The sequence below is a fragment of the Nothoprocta perdicaria genome, unplaced genomic scaffold (genome assembly GCF_003342845.1).
Source record: "Nothoprocta perdicaria isolate Ctin4 unplaced genomic scaffold, notPer1 scaffold_281, whole genome shotgun sequence".
Classification (NCBI taxonomy): domain Eukaryota; kingdom Metazoa; phylum Chordata; class Aves; order Tinamiformes; family Tinamidae; genus Nothoprocta; species Nothoprocta perdicaria.
This window is the reverse complement of record NW_020455512.1, coordinates 48,674-67,007: the sequence shown is the minus strand read 5'-3', so window position 1 is coordinate 67,007 and position 18,334 is coordinate 48,674. Positions and strand designations below refer to the sequence as shown.

The 18,334-nt window shown below is 52.0% G+C and overlaps 1 protein-coding gene across 1 annotated transcript in view; it reads left to right on the top strand.

Moving 5' to 3' along the window:
- SCD5 (stearoyl-CoA desaturase 5) overlaps positions 1–17,920 on the top strand; it is a 24,087-nt gene extending 6,167 nt beyond the window's left edge. The window contains exons 3-6 of the mRNA XM_026041304.1: positions 9,116–9,246; positions 12,660–12,865; positions 16,939–17,171; positions 17,665–17,920. Coding sequence (XP_025897089.1) covers positions 9,116–9,246; positions 12,660–12,865; positions 16,939–17,171; positions 17,665–17,855 — 761 coding nt within the window. The 3' untranslated portion in view covers positions 17,856–17,920. The remainder of the gene's footprint in view (positions 1–9,115; positions 9,247–12,659; positions 12,866–16,938; positions 17,172–17,664) is intronic.
- The last annotated feature ends 414 nt before the right edge of the window (positions 17,921–18,334 follow it).

Sequence of the window (18,334 nt, the reverse complement as noted above, 5' to 3'; positions counted from 1 at the left end):
GGGAGCAAGGCGAGGATACGGGAGCTGCGTGTGGAGCGGGGAGCAAGGCGAGGATACGGGAGCTGCGTGTGGAGCCTTGCAGGTTCCTGCCACCATGGACACTGAGGCTCCTCCAGCGGCGTTTCTCCCAGTAGGCAAAACCAGGACTTTGGATGTTTGAGTGAGGAAAAGCACTTATAAAAGAGTGGAAAGAGCAAAGTGGTAAAACTGGGGCAGAAGGTGAACGGGCAAGTGAGGTGGCCCTCTGCCCTCCCCACCCTTCTGCGTTGTGTCTCTTCACATCAGCCGTGAGGACGTCGTTCCTGGGGGCTGTGAGCGGAGGCAGACTGTGCCGAGCGCGGGTGCCGTGCTGGGGGACACGGACAGCTGTGTATCTGACAGATGCAAGCCCCTCTTGTTGTATCCCTGCTTGCTTCTCCTTCCCGAGAATGCCTGGGACTTGGGAAGCTTCCCAGCGATCTTATGCGGATCAGYGGATCGCTTGCTCCCTCCTGGCCTTCGGTAAGCTGCAAGAACGGAGGTGCAGGCAGTGCCAGCACCAGCATCCGCTGTAACCTCCAGCTCTTTGGGAGGACGGCTCCCCTTGCTGCCTTCCCGCTCTCTCCCCTGAGACATCCACTCCTAGGTGGGCTCATGGCTCAGACAGAGGCGGGATTCTTCCCTCTGTGGGGTGGGAACCCTTCCCCTTTTCCCACTTGCTTCCTTTCCACCTCGACCAACTTGGTCGTCTCTGGTTCACGGGCACAYACGAAGCTGGGCTGCCGCCGTGCCACCTAGAAGGCAGCTGAGCAGCCCAGCCGTGTGCCCAGCAGGGCTCATTTCCATTGGCAATTTATTGACATTCACCCAGCTGCACATAATAGACAAGGGAGACAGGCTGCCMAGCGGCGGCTCCGTCCGTTGCTTACACGGGAGTGTCTGTCCTCCTCTGTTCCCACCACCTCCTGCACAAACACCTAGAGAGCTCTGCCTGCCCCACGTGAATCCGCGGAGCTGGCAGTGCGGGAAACATCCACAAAGGTGCTGCAGGAGATGCCACCAGATTCCCTTTGGAAGGATGTAAACGTGGCACATCCATACACAGCAGGCAGGAAACTCCTGAGTGTGGCTCTGGGTGTAAGTTGGAAACCCACCGTTAAATGCTGCTGCCTAAACCAGCGGGCTCCCCGCTGTGGTTGACCCGTTCTTGCTCCTTCCCACCTAGGACACCTGCTTTGGGTTAGGAAAACAGCGCTGCAAATGCCCTGGACCGTCTGCTGCAGGGCAAGTGGTYGGGGACTTTGGAAAGGAGCCGGCCATGGCACGTAGCTGTGCTGGGACAGAGCAGAGGCCGCTCGGRAGGAGAGTGGTCCTCCTGGGAAGGAGAGGCCGCTTGCTGCTGGTGTTGGCAGTGTTTGGGAGGCGTTTTCCACGCTCTGGAAGCTGCCGGGTTGATAGCGTGCAGGGTTGGCAGGCCCTGCGCCGCCCTTATCCGCAGCTTTCCTGCACACACGGAGCGGGTGGCTGCTCCCACATCTGGCTCCAAACACCCTTTCCTGAATCCCGTCTGTAAGAGAGATGACAACGACTGCAGTGCTCATGCTTCCCGTCACGGTGCCGAGAGCCCTGCCTTGGCTGCAGCACGCCTGGGGGCTGCCATGGGGCACGGCTCGCTCCTGGGCACCACGGACACAGGTTTCAGGCGGCTCGCGGGTTGCCAACCAGCCTTGCGTATTCTTGAGTGCCATCTACTGGCTTTCTGGTCCCTACGTTGTCTGCTTGTTGACCGTGTTGACGTTTTGCTATTGTGCTTGCTCGCAGAAGGCTCCCATTAGGCCAAAAATTCAGCATAGATGGCCATTAAAAATCTATTTTAAAAATCAGTTTGTAATTAACACTTAACACAAAATTGCACTTGTAATTAACACCGAGGTTCTAATTGAAGCCGAGCAGCTTCTCGCCATCCGATTTTCTTCCTGCGGCGAACGCTCACAATGAAATGTGCTGCCTTGCTGGGGATGTGGCGTGTTAAAAAATCGCTGTTCTGAATAAGGCAGGGAAGAGAGGGCTGCTTGTCACACGCCGGCGTGGAAAATCCTGCAGGTTGGACGTGGACCTCGGCACGCGGAGCATGGAAAAATGCTGGAAGGAGGGAGAAACAAGGAGGCTTCTCGACTTGTGGCTGGCTGAGGGTCCTCCGACAATCTCCTGGATGKCCCCAAATATAATGAGGTGGTCCTGGTAAATGAAGGGGTTGTCCTGGCTTGGGCTCTCCCATAGCCTGCCTTCCCTCTGCAAAAAACACCTAGTTCAGGGGTGTTTGTGCAGCCCTTTCTCGCTGTGCTTGGTTTATTTGATCTCCTGGGACCCGGCCAAGCTCATCCTGTGCCTTTGCTCCCTGAGAAACTTTGTTTCTCATCTTGGCTGCAGCAGCAGGAACAACATTGCGTCTCCTTCCTAAGTATCATCCACCTCTGCTGTGGGATGGAGCTAGTTTTAGCCTTGCTTGCGGGACAGAGGTTTGTTTTCATAGCCCATCTAGTTCTGGGAGTGCTTGGCCCAACCAGTCCTGAGCAATTCCAAGGACATCTAGGAATCATCTGCATGTTGTTGGTGGAAACGTTGGCAAGGACATGCACACCTGGGCTGGAGAAGTGCCTGTCTCACTTTGGCACGTCAGAAGTGAACTACCCGCAGAAATCCAGCCTTTAATCCAAATCAGAAAGGAGAGCTGCGCTGCGCTGCCCTCAGAGACAGTGCGAGCTGTCCTCGCCGCCGGGGAGTCCGCTGGCCCGGGGGGACCTCTCATGTGAGCTGTGTGACTCTCTGCCCACGGTTTCRGCATGATGTTCTCAGCCCTCCCTCTTTGGAGGAGAACCCGACTTTTCCAAGAGGAAGAACCYGACTTTTCCAACCAGAGCTACTTCTTTACTGGTTTTTCCCTAGCGCTTCCCAATTGCTGGAGCTCCGGCCTGCGCCTGTGTGGAGGTCACCGGAGGGAAGCGGCACCGGCCGATCGGGGTGTGATGGTGCAGGATTTCARTGAGGTGGGAGATGCTACTGGGAAACATCAGAAACTGGAGAGCAGTTGTAGTATCTTGGAGCCTTTTCTCTTGATCTAAAAATACATAGAARCTGTTCAGCATCTCATGGCAGTTCACAGTCGCTGGTGAACGCGGGGAATCCGTATTTGCATCCCAGGGGAATTTTAGCATTCTGTGGCATGTTTGCTGCCAGCCACGGCTTCCTCTCTCTATCGGCTTCGTTTCTGTTGCGTTGACCACAGTTGTCAAAGCAAATGGGTCCKCTATGCCAAGCAGAATCAAGTCTTTGTATGAGCAGCCAGAAAGCCAGGCTCTGGGGCTTGTGCCTGAAAATGCCCATGTGGGCATGTGTATCCAGGTGGGAAGGCCTGGATTTCCTTGGCCGCGTGAGGGCCGGGCCAAGGGAACGCGCCAGGTGGCTCCTGCGGAACTTCTTCCCCAATGGGACTGCGGGAGAAGGGCTCCTCTCAGGTCATTTTTCCCGCAGCTCCAAACCTGTGCTTCCCTTCTGGCGTCCTTCATCTTAGGCCTATCTCTTTGGGTTCCGTTTAGAGCAGCTCGGAGACAGTTGAGATCTAATTTGAGATGACGCCGCTCCTGGCCTTCGTGTTCCTCCCCGTGAGCTCCCTGGGAGGACTGGCGTGCGCTTGAGAGGCGCTGCCGGGGGAGCTGGTGCCTCCGCCGCAGCTGCATCCCTGGCCCTGCCGCCAGCGCCTTTCCCGGGGGGCTTTAAAGGGGGCTTGGGGAGACAAAATACTAATTTCATCTATTCTTCTAGAGGTCAGCCGGGGCATTTCAAAAAAAGATCAAAGAACGTAGCACTATCCAGTTGTAATGCAAAACAATAAGGATTACTAAATTCCTAGATTACTAAAATCTGCCATCAAGCAATTTTGAGCTGGTTGAATAAATAGAGGCCAAGTTATCGCTGGGTAAATTCACGGATGCTACGTGCACGTCCCTCTTGTTTTCACCCTCAGATGGGTGTTTGTATAYGAAAGCCAAGTCACGGCATCCCTCTGTATGCAGCTCCCAGGCTTCTTGGGAAAGGAGGGACAAGGGCAGAYGTGGAAATCTCTCACCAGAGGTCACACTGAGGTTTGCCTGAGACTTTCCTGGCGATTCCAGCTGTGGAGAGGCTGTTTCCACCAAATAGTGCCATGTCACGGGATGTCTTCCATGGGATAACGGCATTTTTAAGGTGAGGTGTTCTCAGCCGACTTGGGCTTGAGCATGAGGATGAAAATGTAGGTCRGTGTTGTGGACTCCGTGGCTCCTTTGCGTTTACCCCCACGTGCTCATCCTGTCACGATAACACCAGGGCTACTTGTAGAAGCGGGGGTCAGAAAATGTCAGGGCAGGAATGAACCCTCTCATTTCCCTAGTGTAAAGGCTGGGGGTGCTGGGGGCAGTTCTTGCCCTAGTTTCCTGGCACTTGGTGTAGAAAATCTCTGTGCTGCCCAAACGAACAGTTTTAATCGTAGGACTTAAAGCTGAGTCGGTGCTTTGCTGTATCAGGAGCAGGAAGACACTCTTGCATTTTGTAACTCGCATTTTGTAACGAGAAGGCAAGGTTGAATGTTGGCCCAGCTTGCCTGACCTCCCGGTCTCTTGGGAAAATGGGGCTGTGTTGGATCCGTGTTCAGTCTTACTTACCCAGGCTAGGCTATGTGGGTGTAGGGCTGCCAGGGCCCTATTTGCCATCTTGCCTTGGCTGAGAACCGTGTCCAAAGCCCTTGGTTTTGCAAGAGACTCCAAGGTATGAGMAGTGCCACCAGCGGGACTGACAGGGACTGCGGAGCCAATGGTCCTACCTGCTCTTGGCCCCGCTGTCCCGTATCTCCCGGCTGTCCCTTATGGAAGGAAAGGGCATGTCGGTCTTACCACGAAGCTGTAAGCCAAGAAGGGCGAGTCAATGCCCCACTCGGTGTGCCCCATCCCTCAGGAATGATTGCACGGCGTTATTCCGCGTTGGAAAGCATGTTTTGCGCATTGACATTGAGCAGCACGGACTGTGTAATTGCATTTGCTTTGCAACTGCTATTTTTATACCTGGTGCTCCGTGCCCCAGCGGAGATGATGGCTGAGATGATTACAGCTTGCTCTGTGTTACTGGGTTGTGAGGYGCTCTGCGGGCTCGGGAAGAGCTGAGCCTCTGCCCTGGGCGTTGAGCGCGCAGCGGAGAGCCTGGAGACAGCTCCTTTTCCCCCTGGAGCAAAGGAGCTTCTTGCAACTCAGGATGATATCCCAATGCCCGTGGAATTGCCGTGATCTGCGGCAGTGTCCTGTGTACCTCCCTAAGAGCCCGGCGACTTGGGCATGGATTTTCCTCGGAGTTTGGCACGTGCTTTTGTGGAAATCAAGCCAAGGGCAAGACGAGCCCCTCTGYGAAATGGGGCCCAAATGGCTGATGCTGCCCATCTCCCAGCCCATGCGTTTTTAAACGACTCGCCTGCTGTGGTGCGCGCGGCTGCCCTGGGACTGTGACGCTGATACCCCGCGCCTGCAGTTCGAAATCACTCATGTGTTTTGCTGCCTTATCAGATTGCAAGCTCAGGGTATTTTATTTGCTGTTGATGAGGCTCCCTGCACGGTATCACTTCCCCAGGCCTCCCATTCTCATCCCTGTCTGCAATCACCACCCCCCGAGCTACGTTACTTGTCCCTTTCTGTCCAGACAGACTCTCCTTTGGAGCTTTACTTCCCCTGTTTCTGCCTGGATCTCTGTGGTTTTAGCTCTCAGAGCTGCTCCAAAATTAGCATCATCCGCCACTGTAATTAATACMCCKTTTGCCTTTGTTTSAGRTCATTAATAAGTGGAATAAAAATCRTCTGCCTATYGATTCTGGCACATTCCCATGAACAGCGTCAGTGCAGAGAGCACTTGGGGGCCCAGCAAGCCGCTGGCTCCCTCTTTGCACAGCCCTTGAACGCTCCTCCCTGCCCCGTGCGCTGCCGTGGGTCTCTCCGCTCTCCTCTCCACGCTGTTCGCGCTGCTCCCCTTCTTCCCTTGGCTTTGCCCCTCTGTGTTTCTTGCTTTGCTCCGGATCGGGAGCGTTTTGGATCAGGTGTGCTGAGGGAGCTCGGGCTGGAGATGCTCCTGCCGGAGCCCGCACCCTGCTCCTTTCTGTAGGACCCTAAGCAGGGCATGTGGCACCCACCCAAGGGTGTCAAGGGTGTGATGCCACAGAGGGTGATGTGGGCCTGATAGCACCAGTATTTGTGTGCAGCGGAGAGGGTGTGAATTCTCACTGTCAACAGGGTAAGCCTGATAATGGGAAGGAGGGAAGGAGGGAAGGAGGGAAGGAGGGAAGGAGGGAAGGAAGGAAGGAAGGAAGGAAGGAAGGAAGGAAGGAAGGAAGGAAGGAAGGAAGGAAGGAAGGAAGGAAGGAAGGAAGGAAGGAAGGAAGGAAGGAAGGAAGGAAGGAAGGAAGGAAAGGGCTTTTGGTGGCAGAGGAGAAGTGTGTGGCAGCCGTAGTGGGTGCACCCTGATCCGGGGAGCCCTTGGGACACATTCCCAACCAGTCGTGCCCTTGTGCTCCGCTCCGGGATGTGGAGCACGGGCCCCTTGGTGCTCTCAAGCCGGGACTGAGTCCAGCTGCTCCGCGCGAGCCCTCGGCAGGTGCCTGGGAAGGATCCTTCTCCTCTCCCTATGTCTTGAATACAATGCAGCAAGCTGAGCGTCTCCATCTTAATTTCCACAACAGCTAAAAAGAAAAGGCAAAGGGGAAAGGTGTCGATGCTTGTGAAGAGATGGCAGAGTGTTTTGGCTCCTATCCGGACACCATTCGGCGTGCGAGAGGKAGCAGGAGATGGGAGGACGGGGGCTGGCACCTGCCCGTCTCTGGTTACAAGTCTAAGGGGAGTTCCGAGTATAAACCAAGCTGTTCACAGAGCTCTTCTCCACAGTGTCACCCCTTTATATGTTTCAGAGAGGGGTTCACCTCAAAAAAAGGAGCCACACACGTAAGTAGTGGCTCTCATTGAGTTACTGTAGCTATCGTTTCTGTACATAATTAATGTAAAATCAAATGGTTTCTAGCACGGTTTGGAGTTTGAGTCAATAATTTACTCTGCAGAAGAAAGCCTGGGATTCATCTTTACACTGCAAATATTTGACTTCCGAGCTATTTATACACAGGGAATTGATGTCCATGTAACATTTTCCAAAGACGCTGATTCCGGTCAGAATCGCAGAAATCCCATCTCACCATGCAGTGCATTTGGCTCTTGACTGACAGGATTTGTTTCTGCTCTGGTCACCAGGCTCCTGGGTGTATTTTGTTTCCCTAGGAACGTTTGCTTCAGCCCTCAGAGTTTCTTTTAGGCCCATTCCAGCTGCTGTGATTCCTCCCTTGCAAAGCCAGGACCCAGACGTGTCGTGTGGGTCCGCGCCCCAGYCGCTGTAGCTCCGTCTTGGCCGGCTGGGCTGGGGCTGGCAGCTSCCTGCGGCGCTGGGAACGGCGGGAGGAAGGAAGGAGCTCGGGAGAACTCAGGGAAGTCCCAATCAGGCAGCGCCGCACGGGAGGCTCGGAGGACGTTGCAGGGCAGCCCTTGTTCCGCTGGCCGGACCGCTCCTGCCCATGGGCTTTGAGGAGCCTGGAGGGCCAGGAGAAGCCCTGGTGGGCCACGCTTCCYGCATCCTGTTGCCCAAGAGCTGCGYTGTCCATCGGTGGGACTCCTGCAGCCCTGTGTCGGGTAGACCTGTCTCTCCTCYRCAGCTCTAGACTTCCAGGGAAGTGGCCATGGGAGGAACAGAGGGAAGTCTCCTACATGACTGCCTAGGCTGGAAGGTGCTGTTCGAAGGTATGGACACAGGGGGGCACTTAAATACCCCAGTGCTCCCAAAATACCATTCAAAATTCTTGGTCACGTTGGGTGGTTTGGAGCTTYGTATGGTCCTCAGGGCCTGTGATCCATGAAAGCTGGATCATCAAGTGGTCTAAATCCATGGAATGCAGYGTGGCTGCTGGTTTGGCCCGCATCCTATCGCTCCATCTCGCCATCAAGAAGAAATCAGTAGCACTGTAATGTTGCATCTGCCCCGTCATGCCTGTCTTTAATTCTCTTCTCATACAACTGATGGTGATCACGATGGGTATCTGGGCAAGTGCCTGGTCAAAGAAAGAGGCTTTTGCTTTGCTATGGGAGAAGAACTCCCAGGTGGAGAGGAAGGGAGGCCAAACAACTGTTGTTTGGAGCGGCACCTCTGCTTTCATTTACTGCTTAACATCCTGTATAGAAAATAGCATTGCAGGTAGGCCACAATTCTAYAGGAGGAGCCCGGAGCTTTGCACTACAGAGGCATCTGCAAACAGCTCCAGGACTGCAGAGGAAGCTGGGCCGTGAGTTAGTCATGGTGCCAGCGTGTTTACCCACCCGACGGCTGCAAAAATAGATCTATACATAACACGTGGAGGGGAYGGCATGGCTTTTTATTACACATCTCCCTTCAGGAAGCAGGCAGGAGTCGGCRTTGAGCAGTAGACTTCAGCTTGTTGCACTTGCCAGCACACGYGAGGCTTGTTGAGGTGCACCCTCACTGGGGGCTGTCCTTCAAAACTTGTGCTTGGATCTACCCTGCTTTGAATTCTACACTTCTTAATTTTACGCAATTTATGGCCGGGAGGTGCAGAGCCTGGAGCCAAGCACGGTGAGTAAGGAATGGACCCATTTCCTTGCTGAAATAACACTCAAAACCAGTTTACTTGGGCAATTTTTTAATGAAGGGAATGGGAAAGGACAGGTTTCCAAAGCGGAGGGAGGCTGAATGAATGCTGAGTGAATGCTGAGCTTCCTGTCACGTTTGCCAAGGGAATAAGTTCCCCCTGATAAGACACTAAGACACTTTTTTCACGCGGAAACTCTAACGGGRTGTTTTGCAGGAGCCTCCTCGGTTGGCTGACAGAGCAGGCTCAAGGCGAGGGCCCCTTTAGAGCCATTGCTGCTCTTCACCTTTGCTCTTTGGCAAGAGTGATCCTCATCTGCCTGCCCGGCCTTGTCTTCCGAGTGCCCTGGGCAGRGGCAAGAATCACCTTAACGTGAAAGCAAGCAAAACTAATGACTTGTGTGGTTTGGCTTGTGTCTTTCAGTGTATTTCTACTTCCTCATGACGACCCTGGGCGTGACAGCGGGCGCCCATCGCCTCTGGAGCCACCGGTCCTACAAAGCCAAGCTGCCCCTGCGCATCTTCCTGGCTGCGGCCAACTCCATGGCTTTCCAGGTGGGCTTGTGGTCTCCCGTGCGGATTATCTGGCCTCCCGGCAGCTTTATCCCCCTGGGAAGGCATCTCTTCAGCTTAGAGATAACAAGAGGGGAGAGAAAAAAAAAGCAGCAGCAAGAGGTTTGCTGCTGATAGCCCTGTGCTGGCTCGGAGGGCTCGCAGCCCCCTCGCCACCTGCATRGCAATACGTGTCGGCAGCCTAGGCCCGATAATTACATTAAGGCCGAGTCCAGAATGTGTAGGTGAGGGGCTCAGCGCTCCAGCAGTCTCTACAGGGCCAAGGCCAGGCTCTTATGGTGCTGAGTTCCACAGGTGAGTTGGGCTTTGTGAGATGCGCTTTGGATTTTGAGCTCGTTCCCTTTAGTCTCTCGATGTGACTTGTTGTTTTTGTACCTTGAGAAAGGGTGAAGCCGGGCCCTTTAGCTGCTTCTGTTTTGTTCTTTTTATTGTCTTTCATTTACCTTCTTGTTCAAGTAGAGAGAATTAAGCTTAATAATTCCTGCTCACGTTACCAAGAGCACAATGRGCCCATAGCAGTTTGGTGAGATGTTCAGTTTGCCTGTAGCTCCCCTTTATTCTGACTCATATTCCAGCTGTGTTGTGCCCCTCTATTCCTTGTAAAGCTCGACAAAACTCAGCATGTTAAACAACAGTTTGGAGTTTAAGAACCCCCTGGTACCAGCCTCCTGTTTCACAGCAGATTTTATCTTTCCTGCTCAATTCAAATGAATCTGTGCCGAGCTGGAGCGCAGCGAGCCTGGCTGCTGTGTTTTCGCTGCCTTCTGCTCCCCTGTTGCTGTGCATTTTGCTCTCAGCTGTGTTGGCCTCATCCCTGCTTTTTGCTGAGGCAAACACAGTGTGAGCCCGAGGCAGGGGAGGACTTCAAAGGGACTTCAAGCCACCTCTGTGTCCTTCTCCGTGTCGGAAGGAAAACCTAAGGCCAAACCACRCGCTCTGTTTTGAGCAGTCTGGAGCCTGCCCCTGCTTACCATGACACACGTTACCTGCAAAGCTCCTTTTTGACCACCGTGAGTGACTTGTGGAGGAGCACTCAGACCCACTCGCCCAGCACCGGGAGGAAGAGGTGGCCTTGGAGGCGTCCAGCTTTCTTGAGGAGCCCTGGCAACGTGGCTGAGCAGTTTTAACATCAGGTTGCATGAAACTGTGAGGTGCTTCGCTTAGAGATGCCATCACAAGTGGCTTAAAGATGCCATCACAAGCTAGCCCAGTGTGTGCCTGTGCTCGGAGCACGCTGAGGTGACTCTTACCCCTCCATCCAGCCTTACTTAAGCTCGTGTAAGTTTGAAAGGCTTTATGCCTCTTGCTGTTACAGGTTTGTCTCAGAAAGGGGTAATGCCTGGCTTAGGTTTACTTGATTCCCTGGTTAAAAGTTCGCCATTCCAAGCGGGACATGTCCCCCCTGGTATCTGCCACTGTAGCCTGGTTCCATAGCGGTCCTAGGACATGACCTGTCAACACGTGGAGTTGACTGCAGGGCCCAGTTTGATGTCAGGGGCACCCTGCAGGATGATTAAGGGACCCACTCAAAAAAATCTCTTGGCTGGGTCGCTGTCACAGGGAGATTCTGCCACTTGCTGCTTCGGAACGGATAGACCCTGGTGTTTCCTGGAAATCTGAGCTGAAGTGGCATGTTCCTGAAAAACGGCTGCTATTAATGCACTTGGAGCACACTTGCACATGTCACACTCCAGTTGTCTGTAATATTTGCTGCCAACTGCTCTGGCCTCTGGCCTTTACTTCCTCGTAGCCTCGTGGGCCTCTCTGTTCATAGTTAGATGCAGTTCTGCTGGTTCACAGCTTTCTGGTGCTTTCATCTGAGGTTTTTTGGGTGTTTTCTTTTTTTTTTTTTTTTTTTTTTTTTTTTGCCAGCCCCGCAGGTACTTGCTGTTCTAGGAAAAGCCAAGCTAATGTTATTGCTTTTGACCTCCTGCTTTGCTGTGCCACAGATAGTTTTCTCAAGGGCTCTTGTAGCGTAATGATCAATAGTCTCAGCTGAAAGATCGTTTCTGCTTCAGAAAGAAGACCTTTCGGAGATGTGCTCCTTGCACAATCTTATGGTGTTTTAAATGACTTAACCTTGGCTTATTCCAGTCTTCTGGATACTCCCAGTGACGAATAAGTCTGCCACTTGAAGCAGAGTGGAGACTTTCATTCCTTTTGATTTCTCTACAGGACAAAGCAAAATGGAAGCAACGTAAAAATCCCCCCTTCGTACTGAAGAGTTGGGTGACTTCCCTGGGTTTGCTTGGCTCCGACTTTATTTTGCACCTTCCACAGTGGGATAGCTGACAGGGTGGGGATGTACACGAGCKCTGCTGACAGGTCTCTCCTTCCTCATCTCAGTGGCTTTCACAGCTTGGTGCTGAAGAAAGCAGCTCCCCACTACCCCAGTGCAGTCCACCCCACAGATACTTCAGCCTTTTCCACCAGCCAGAGCTCATCACAGTATGACAGTTCAGAATTGGGACTGCTGAGCTCTGGCCAAGCTAAGGATCTCCAGGGACTTGGGTTCTTTTGTTCACTTAAGGGATCTACTTCTTAAACTGTGCTCCATCCTTTCCTCCCTACCAACTACCTAATCCCATTTACAGCTCCAGGGCACTTCAGTGACCCGTGTCTGCTGACAGCTTTGGCAGAGACAGGGCTGAGCTTTAGTTTGTAGCTCATCAGGATCCACTGCTGAGTTGGTGTTATGGGACTGAGCCTGCTCTTCCTGCCTGTCTGTGAATCCACGGCTTAATTTCCCATAAAATAGGCACATCTCTCCCGTGATAGCTCCATCTCACGCTCTTGTACAGATCTCTGCAGACAGAGCAGTCACTTAAATGAGAGTACTGGCTTAAACAGGCCTGACTTGTCCCTCCAAAAGGTGAAGCACCTGCAGGCTCCCGTTCAGTTTAGCTCAGCATGTCACAAACGCCGGCCCATTTTTAGCTCTGTTCCTCCCTGGAGGGAGTCAGCGGTGACCAACCGTGACCGGCGTAAAGAACGGATGCCAGAAGTGTGAACTGCTGCGTGGTASTGCCCCAGGGACAGACACCTCGACCCCTTGAGAGCAGCTTGGCGAGGTAGAACATAGGCGTGGATGTAGCAGCTTCATCCCTTGAGAGCGACCATCAGAGGGGTGTAAGACTAGGGCAGGCTGATGGTGGCTCCCAAGAGGTTGTTGACCCAAGGCCTTTTTCAGCTCCAGGGGGTTTCCAGTCTGTGTCACCCCTTCCCAGAGCATGTGCCATTCAGTGTGGACATGATGTGCGGTCTCCCTGCGAAGCCAGGGTCCCTCAGGATGACTTTAGCCGATAACCTTTGCTGACAAGCATCAGCGTGGGGCTTGGGAGCAGGGAAGCAGCTCCAGCCTCTCTCCTCTTATGCCGCTATGTTCCCCGCTGCAGAACGATATCTATGAGTGGAGCCGGGACCACCGCGTGCACCACAAGTACTCMGAGACGGATGCCGACCCGCACAACGCGCTCCGGGGCTTCTTCTTCTCCCACATCGGCTGGCTCTTGGTGCGCAAGCACCAGGACGTCATCGAGAAGGGGAGTAARCTGGATCTCACCGACCTGCTGGAAGACCCCGTCGTCAGGTTCCAAAGAAAGTAAGTGGGAGCGACGGCTGTTGCGTGAGGCAGCTGGGAGGGATCCGTGCCTGGTTTTGCCTCCTCCTGTATTCTCATCTTTCCCATTTTTTCCTCCCCACCACAATATCCCCACCACTTTGTCATCCCCCTTTTCATTACAGCCGCCTTGCTGAGGCTTGCAGACTGTGTTTGCAGGCGCTGGTGCGCAAGCAGAGCTGCTCCAGCCTTGTCCTTGTGCTTTCCCGGAAAGCCAAGGCTGGCTGGCAAAGTGGCCCCAGCAGAAGCTGCTGGGACCTCAGTGCTCTTGCGTGAGCAGCGGAGCAAAGGCTCTAAACACTACCTATCATAGTGCAAAACTGCACCTTTCAGTCTGCCAGCTTATTTTTGGCAGCTGGGAGCCAGGTCAGACAAAGCGTTCCTCCTTCCAGGACCATCAGTCTCCATCTTTATGYCCACAGGACATGAATCATCCCCTGTGAGAATTAGCACAGACYGAGTTCAGCTTGTTGCACGTGTTGTGAGAGGGGAAAAAGAGCTCCCTGCTTTGTCCTCTACACGAGTAAAGACATTATAGGAACAGGTGAAGGGCTGTGGCAGCAAGTACTTGCAAACCCTGTACCTGAGTTTCTGAGCATTTCATGGGCAAAAGGGGCAGCCAGTKGAGTTCTGAAATACATGTGGTTGGGGCTTTTTTGTGTGTTGGAGAAAGCTACACACTTATCAGCACTACCCCCGCATGGGAGTTGCAGCAGGAGGGAGGAATTCACTCCCATCAACCTATTTTGTCACTAACACTGTCTCCTTTGCCAGCAGTGGGTGTTTGCAAAGCTTCCTTTGCAGTTTGCTACAGTAGCTCTTGGCTGATTTGTTACCTTTCTCCAAACAACAGCATCCTACAAGCCTCCTGCTTCTCTGCCTTGATCTTACTGCAAACATCATGGCCTGATCAAGCAGATTTGGTGCAGGAAAGTTAAGCTTTACTCAGTGTCCTTGCTGTGGATATCAGCATTTCCTGTGATATCTCAGTCTCATGCTCTTTTTTTTTGTATACACATCTCTGCAGACAGAGCTGCCATTTAAATGAGGCTCTTGGTTTAAATGTGGAAGACTTGTCCCCCCAAAAGGCTAAGCCCCTTCAGGATCCTCTGCAGTTTAGCTCAGCGTGTCACAAGCACTGTCCCCTCTTCGGTGCTGTGTTTGTCCCCTGGAGGGAGTCAGTGGTGACCAACTGTGACCTGCTGGTACTGCCCCAAAGCCCCCAACCCGCTGTGGCCAGGACATGTAGATTTTTGCCTTTCCTCTCCTTGGAGGAAAAAAATCTACTTCCATCTTTTCCCTAAGGATAAAGACCCTAAAGTGGCAAGATTTCTGTAGTTAAGTACCCATTTGGATGTGAAATCTTACGTCCTAATCAGAGACCTCAGTCTGAGCTGCTTGCATCTCACAGAAGGGCTTTAATCAGTGTCTGATTAGCTGTTGGGATATTTTTTCTCATTTATCTCAATGCTGAGTGGGAAGCGTTTTAAACTCTGAGTTTTCTAGAGTGGAAACCTTCTTCTCTAGCTTAATATCTATCCTTGAACTGATGAGCTCGGCCTGGTTCAGAAGTCAGTGGGAAACTGTCCTTTATTTTTTTCCTTTTACAAGAGCTTTGCTTCAGGTGAGTGAAGATGGAGCCATAGGAAGGAACCCTGGAAATGCCTTCTTTTCATGATGGTCTTTTCATGGTGGATCTTCATCTGGAGCCCAGCATGAGAGACCGTCCTCAAACAAAACAAGTCCAACTGAGAGCTTTCCAAGCACAGGATCGATTGACTTCATACACAAGATTATCAAAGCTCTCTGGCAGGTTTTAGATGAATTGTGTTCATGGAAATTTTCTTTCCTTACAGAAATGCTGCCAGTACTAACATTTTTGTCTAATATCCTGTGGCTGTTGATTGAAACTTGAATGAAGCTTGGAACAAACAGGTTTGGCTGTGTGAAAAACTTGTGACAAATGCACAGTTTTAGTGTCCATTCAGTTGAAACCAAACCCTGCTCTTTCTCATCCCTTCCAGAAAATCCTCAACACTGGCAGGRGTCTATTTTAAACCTATCAGATGGGAACATAGGAGCAATTTTTTAGCTTGCAGTTCATTTTTTCTCCCTTCACCCATTGACAATCCCRTTGCCTGCTGCTCCAGCAGTGTGTGGCCACTGTCTTTTGTGCTGACGGCCTGGGATGACTCTAGGATGTAGGTAAATCTGGGCTCCAAGGACGTAGGAGGACTTGACAGCAGGGATGGGACCACTTGGTCTCTCAAGCTGGGGACGCTCCGTAGCTGCTTAGTAAGACACAGCCCTTACTGACACTTGACACTTACTGTCACCTCCCATTGTCTTGCTGCTCTCTGCTTCTGAGTCCACTTAACYCATCCTCCATTAACAGCCATTTATTTCCTGTCGCTCTCTTGGCTTTTTCCTTCCCGCTTCTTGCCGAGCTGCTCCTCTGCTCCGCTTCCCTTTGCATCATTCCCCTTGGCCTGTCAGCTCCTCTTCTCCTCGTTTCTCCCGCAACGGTCTTTGCTCTTCACCTCTGTGAATCCTACACTCTCTCTTTCCTGCTTTTTCTGAACATATGGCTTGATTTTTACCATAAAGCTCRGCTGTTGGTCTTTCCTCACAGACTGTTCAGCCTCCTCCTTCCACTGCTTTGTGTGTTGGTTTCAGTTGACTTCATTTTCCAAGTATATGATCATACGCATTTTCCAGGCTTGGCTGAACCCTTCAGAGCCAGGTGTCTCCTCTGTGGCTTTGTTTTCTCCCAAAACATGTGAAGCAAAACTAGACCTCCTTTTTAAGAGTGGAAGACCAGGCTGAGACTAGGAGAAATGTTCTGTTACTGCCTACATTGAGTGCTTGCTCCGAATGCGTCTCAAGCACCTACCTCCCCTGGGCATGGCCAGAACATCCTCTTGCATAGGAAAGGTGATTTTTTTTCTTTTTTTTTTCACTTGAAAAGAGGGGAAAATGTGTGTGCCCAATCTGCTTTACAGGAGGATACCCATAGGTGGAAAAAAAAATCAGAATGGCTTTCTCATTTAGCGGATAAATTGAGTAAAGTCATATCACAAGCATAGTATAGATGCTGAAAACTAAAGACTGTCTATAGCGTGTGCCTCGTTGCGCTGAAGCTGGTCCAAGAGAAAATTGCACCTCGTGGAGCTGATGATGCTGAAGTGACGCCCCAGGCCCAAGACTTTTCTCTGTCCCAACGATGGGTCCTCCTGTCACACACGTTATCCAGTTTGTCCTTCTGGAGAGGTAGGATGGAACTGGCACAGTTCTCAGTTAGGCAGAGAGCATCTCCAGTGCATGGTTACAGAGCCTTTCTCCTGCTCATCCCAGTGGCATTGGGCAGCACTCTGCTTTCCAAGGGCTGGACAAGGTATCAGGACTGTGTTTTATAAATGAAAACCTGCCTATTGGCTTCCTGATAGCAAATTGTTTCCACCAAGTGCTTCTAGGTGTTGTTTGGAGACATCCATGGTGTTAATGATGCTGAAGTGTGTGTCGAAAGGTAAAAATTGGGATCACTTGCCCCATCTCTTTTTTCTATAATACTGGTTTTGAGACATTAACCTAATTTATACCTCCAAAAGCAAAACCAAAATACACAAAGCATTTTGAGCTTAAAAAAATGAATATAGCTAATAACTACTGGAATATAATTGGTATTTCAGTTTGACATGCAAGAATGGCTTTTCCTCCCTCCTTGGAGTGGTCCATCTGTTCATTGCAAGCCTTTTCCTGGCTTTTTTTCCTGGCATCCCTCTGGGCTTTGTGTTTCCAGCACCGCAGTGGGGTCCCTTTCATAGAATCATAGAATGCTTAAGGTTGGAAGGGACCTCGGAGGTCATCTAGTCCAACCCCCCTGCTCACGCAGGGTCACCTAGAGCACGTGGCACAGGGCTGCATCCAAGCGGGTTTTCAAGATCTCCAAAGAAGGAGACTCCACAACCTCTCTGGGCAGCCTGTTCCAGGGCTCTGGCACCCTCACTGTCAAGAAGTGTTTSCTTAAGTTCCTGTGCAACTTTGCTTCCCTGCAGGTACTACAAGATCTCGGTGGTGCTCATGTGCTTCGTGCTCCCCGCCGTGGTGCCCTGGTACCTGTGGGGCGAGAGCCTGTGGAACGCCTACTTCCTGGCCTCCATCCTGCGCTACGCCGTCTCGCTCAACGTCATCTGGCTCATCAACAGTGCCGCGCACATGTACGGCAGGCGCCCCTACGACAAGACTATCAGCCCCAGGGAGAACACCTTCGCCACTGTGGGCGCCATCGGTGAGCACGGAGACGGGGCCGCCACGCTGGGGCTCCTCTTAGGGGTTTGCAGGCCTGGAGAGAGAGCTCCCCATCCACTCAGCTGTTTGCYGCAGTGGTCCCCTGCTGCTGCTTCCCATTTCGCTGCCCCAAACTACTGCTTTTCCACTTAGGAGTTTCCACTTAGGAGTTCTCTCTCGTCTACTGGAGTTTTAGGACGTCTAGTAGGGGTTTCTAGACGTTTCTCGTCTAGAAAACAAGCACGTCTAGTTTTCTTCTCTGAGTGTTGGTGTGGGCAACATCTCCTTTTCTCCTGGGAAACAAGATCCAAAGCGTTGGGTGATGTCAGTTGTGGATGTGCCCTAGGGGTTGGGTCTCTCGTAGCCGGATGCGACCACAGCACGACCTGACCTGACTTGGGAAACTGGCCCTGGRTTGGGCCACCAAGTCTGTCCCCAAAGGCCTCAACCTGCTCGCTGTGCAGCCTCCAACCTCTCTATCTGTTTTCTTCCAGGTGAGGGGTACCACAACTACCACCACACCTTCCCTTTCGACTACTCAGCCAGCGAGCTGGGCCTGAAGTTCAACCCAACCACTTGGTTCATTGACTTCATGTCCTGGCTGGGCTTGGTTACCGACCGAAAACGGGTTCCGAAGGAGGTGGTCGAGGCTCGCAAAGAAAAGACCGGCGACGGCAGCGGCTGAGAAAGTAACGCTGCTCTGTACGTCAGTGCCCYTGCGTACGTGTGTGCGCGTGCACTGAATTGGGTTTATTCTGGTTAAATTTAGGGGGGTGCCTATTTTTTGGTTTTGGACCGGTTGGGCCTAATTAATTCCTGAGGAAACTCRGGAAAAGATTCAGCTCCAACTTTGCTTTTTTTTTTTCCTGTTAGCTGTATTATATCCAAACYTGAGTAGCAAGTGTAAAAAAGTTACATATTATTTAATATTATAGTTAAGCATGAGAGATAGTTGACTTTTGTCACGTGGTTCTTGTCCAGATAGTTGGTCATTTGCTTGTTCATGGTAAACTTGGCAGGTCTGAGGAGCTAACCATCCTTTCAAAGTGCAGTTCAGGGCAATATTTGTTTCTACTATTAATCAAACATGCTTTTGAGACACGTTTCTTGGAGGGGACGGGTCAAGGCCTAGTGTGCTGTGGCAACTCCAGACTAATGGAAAAC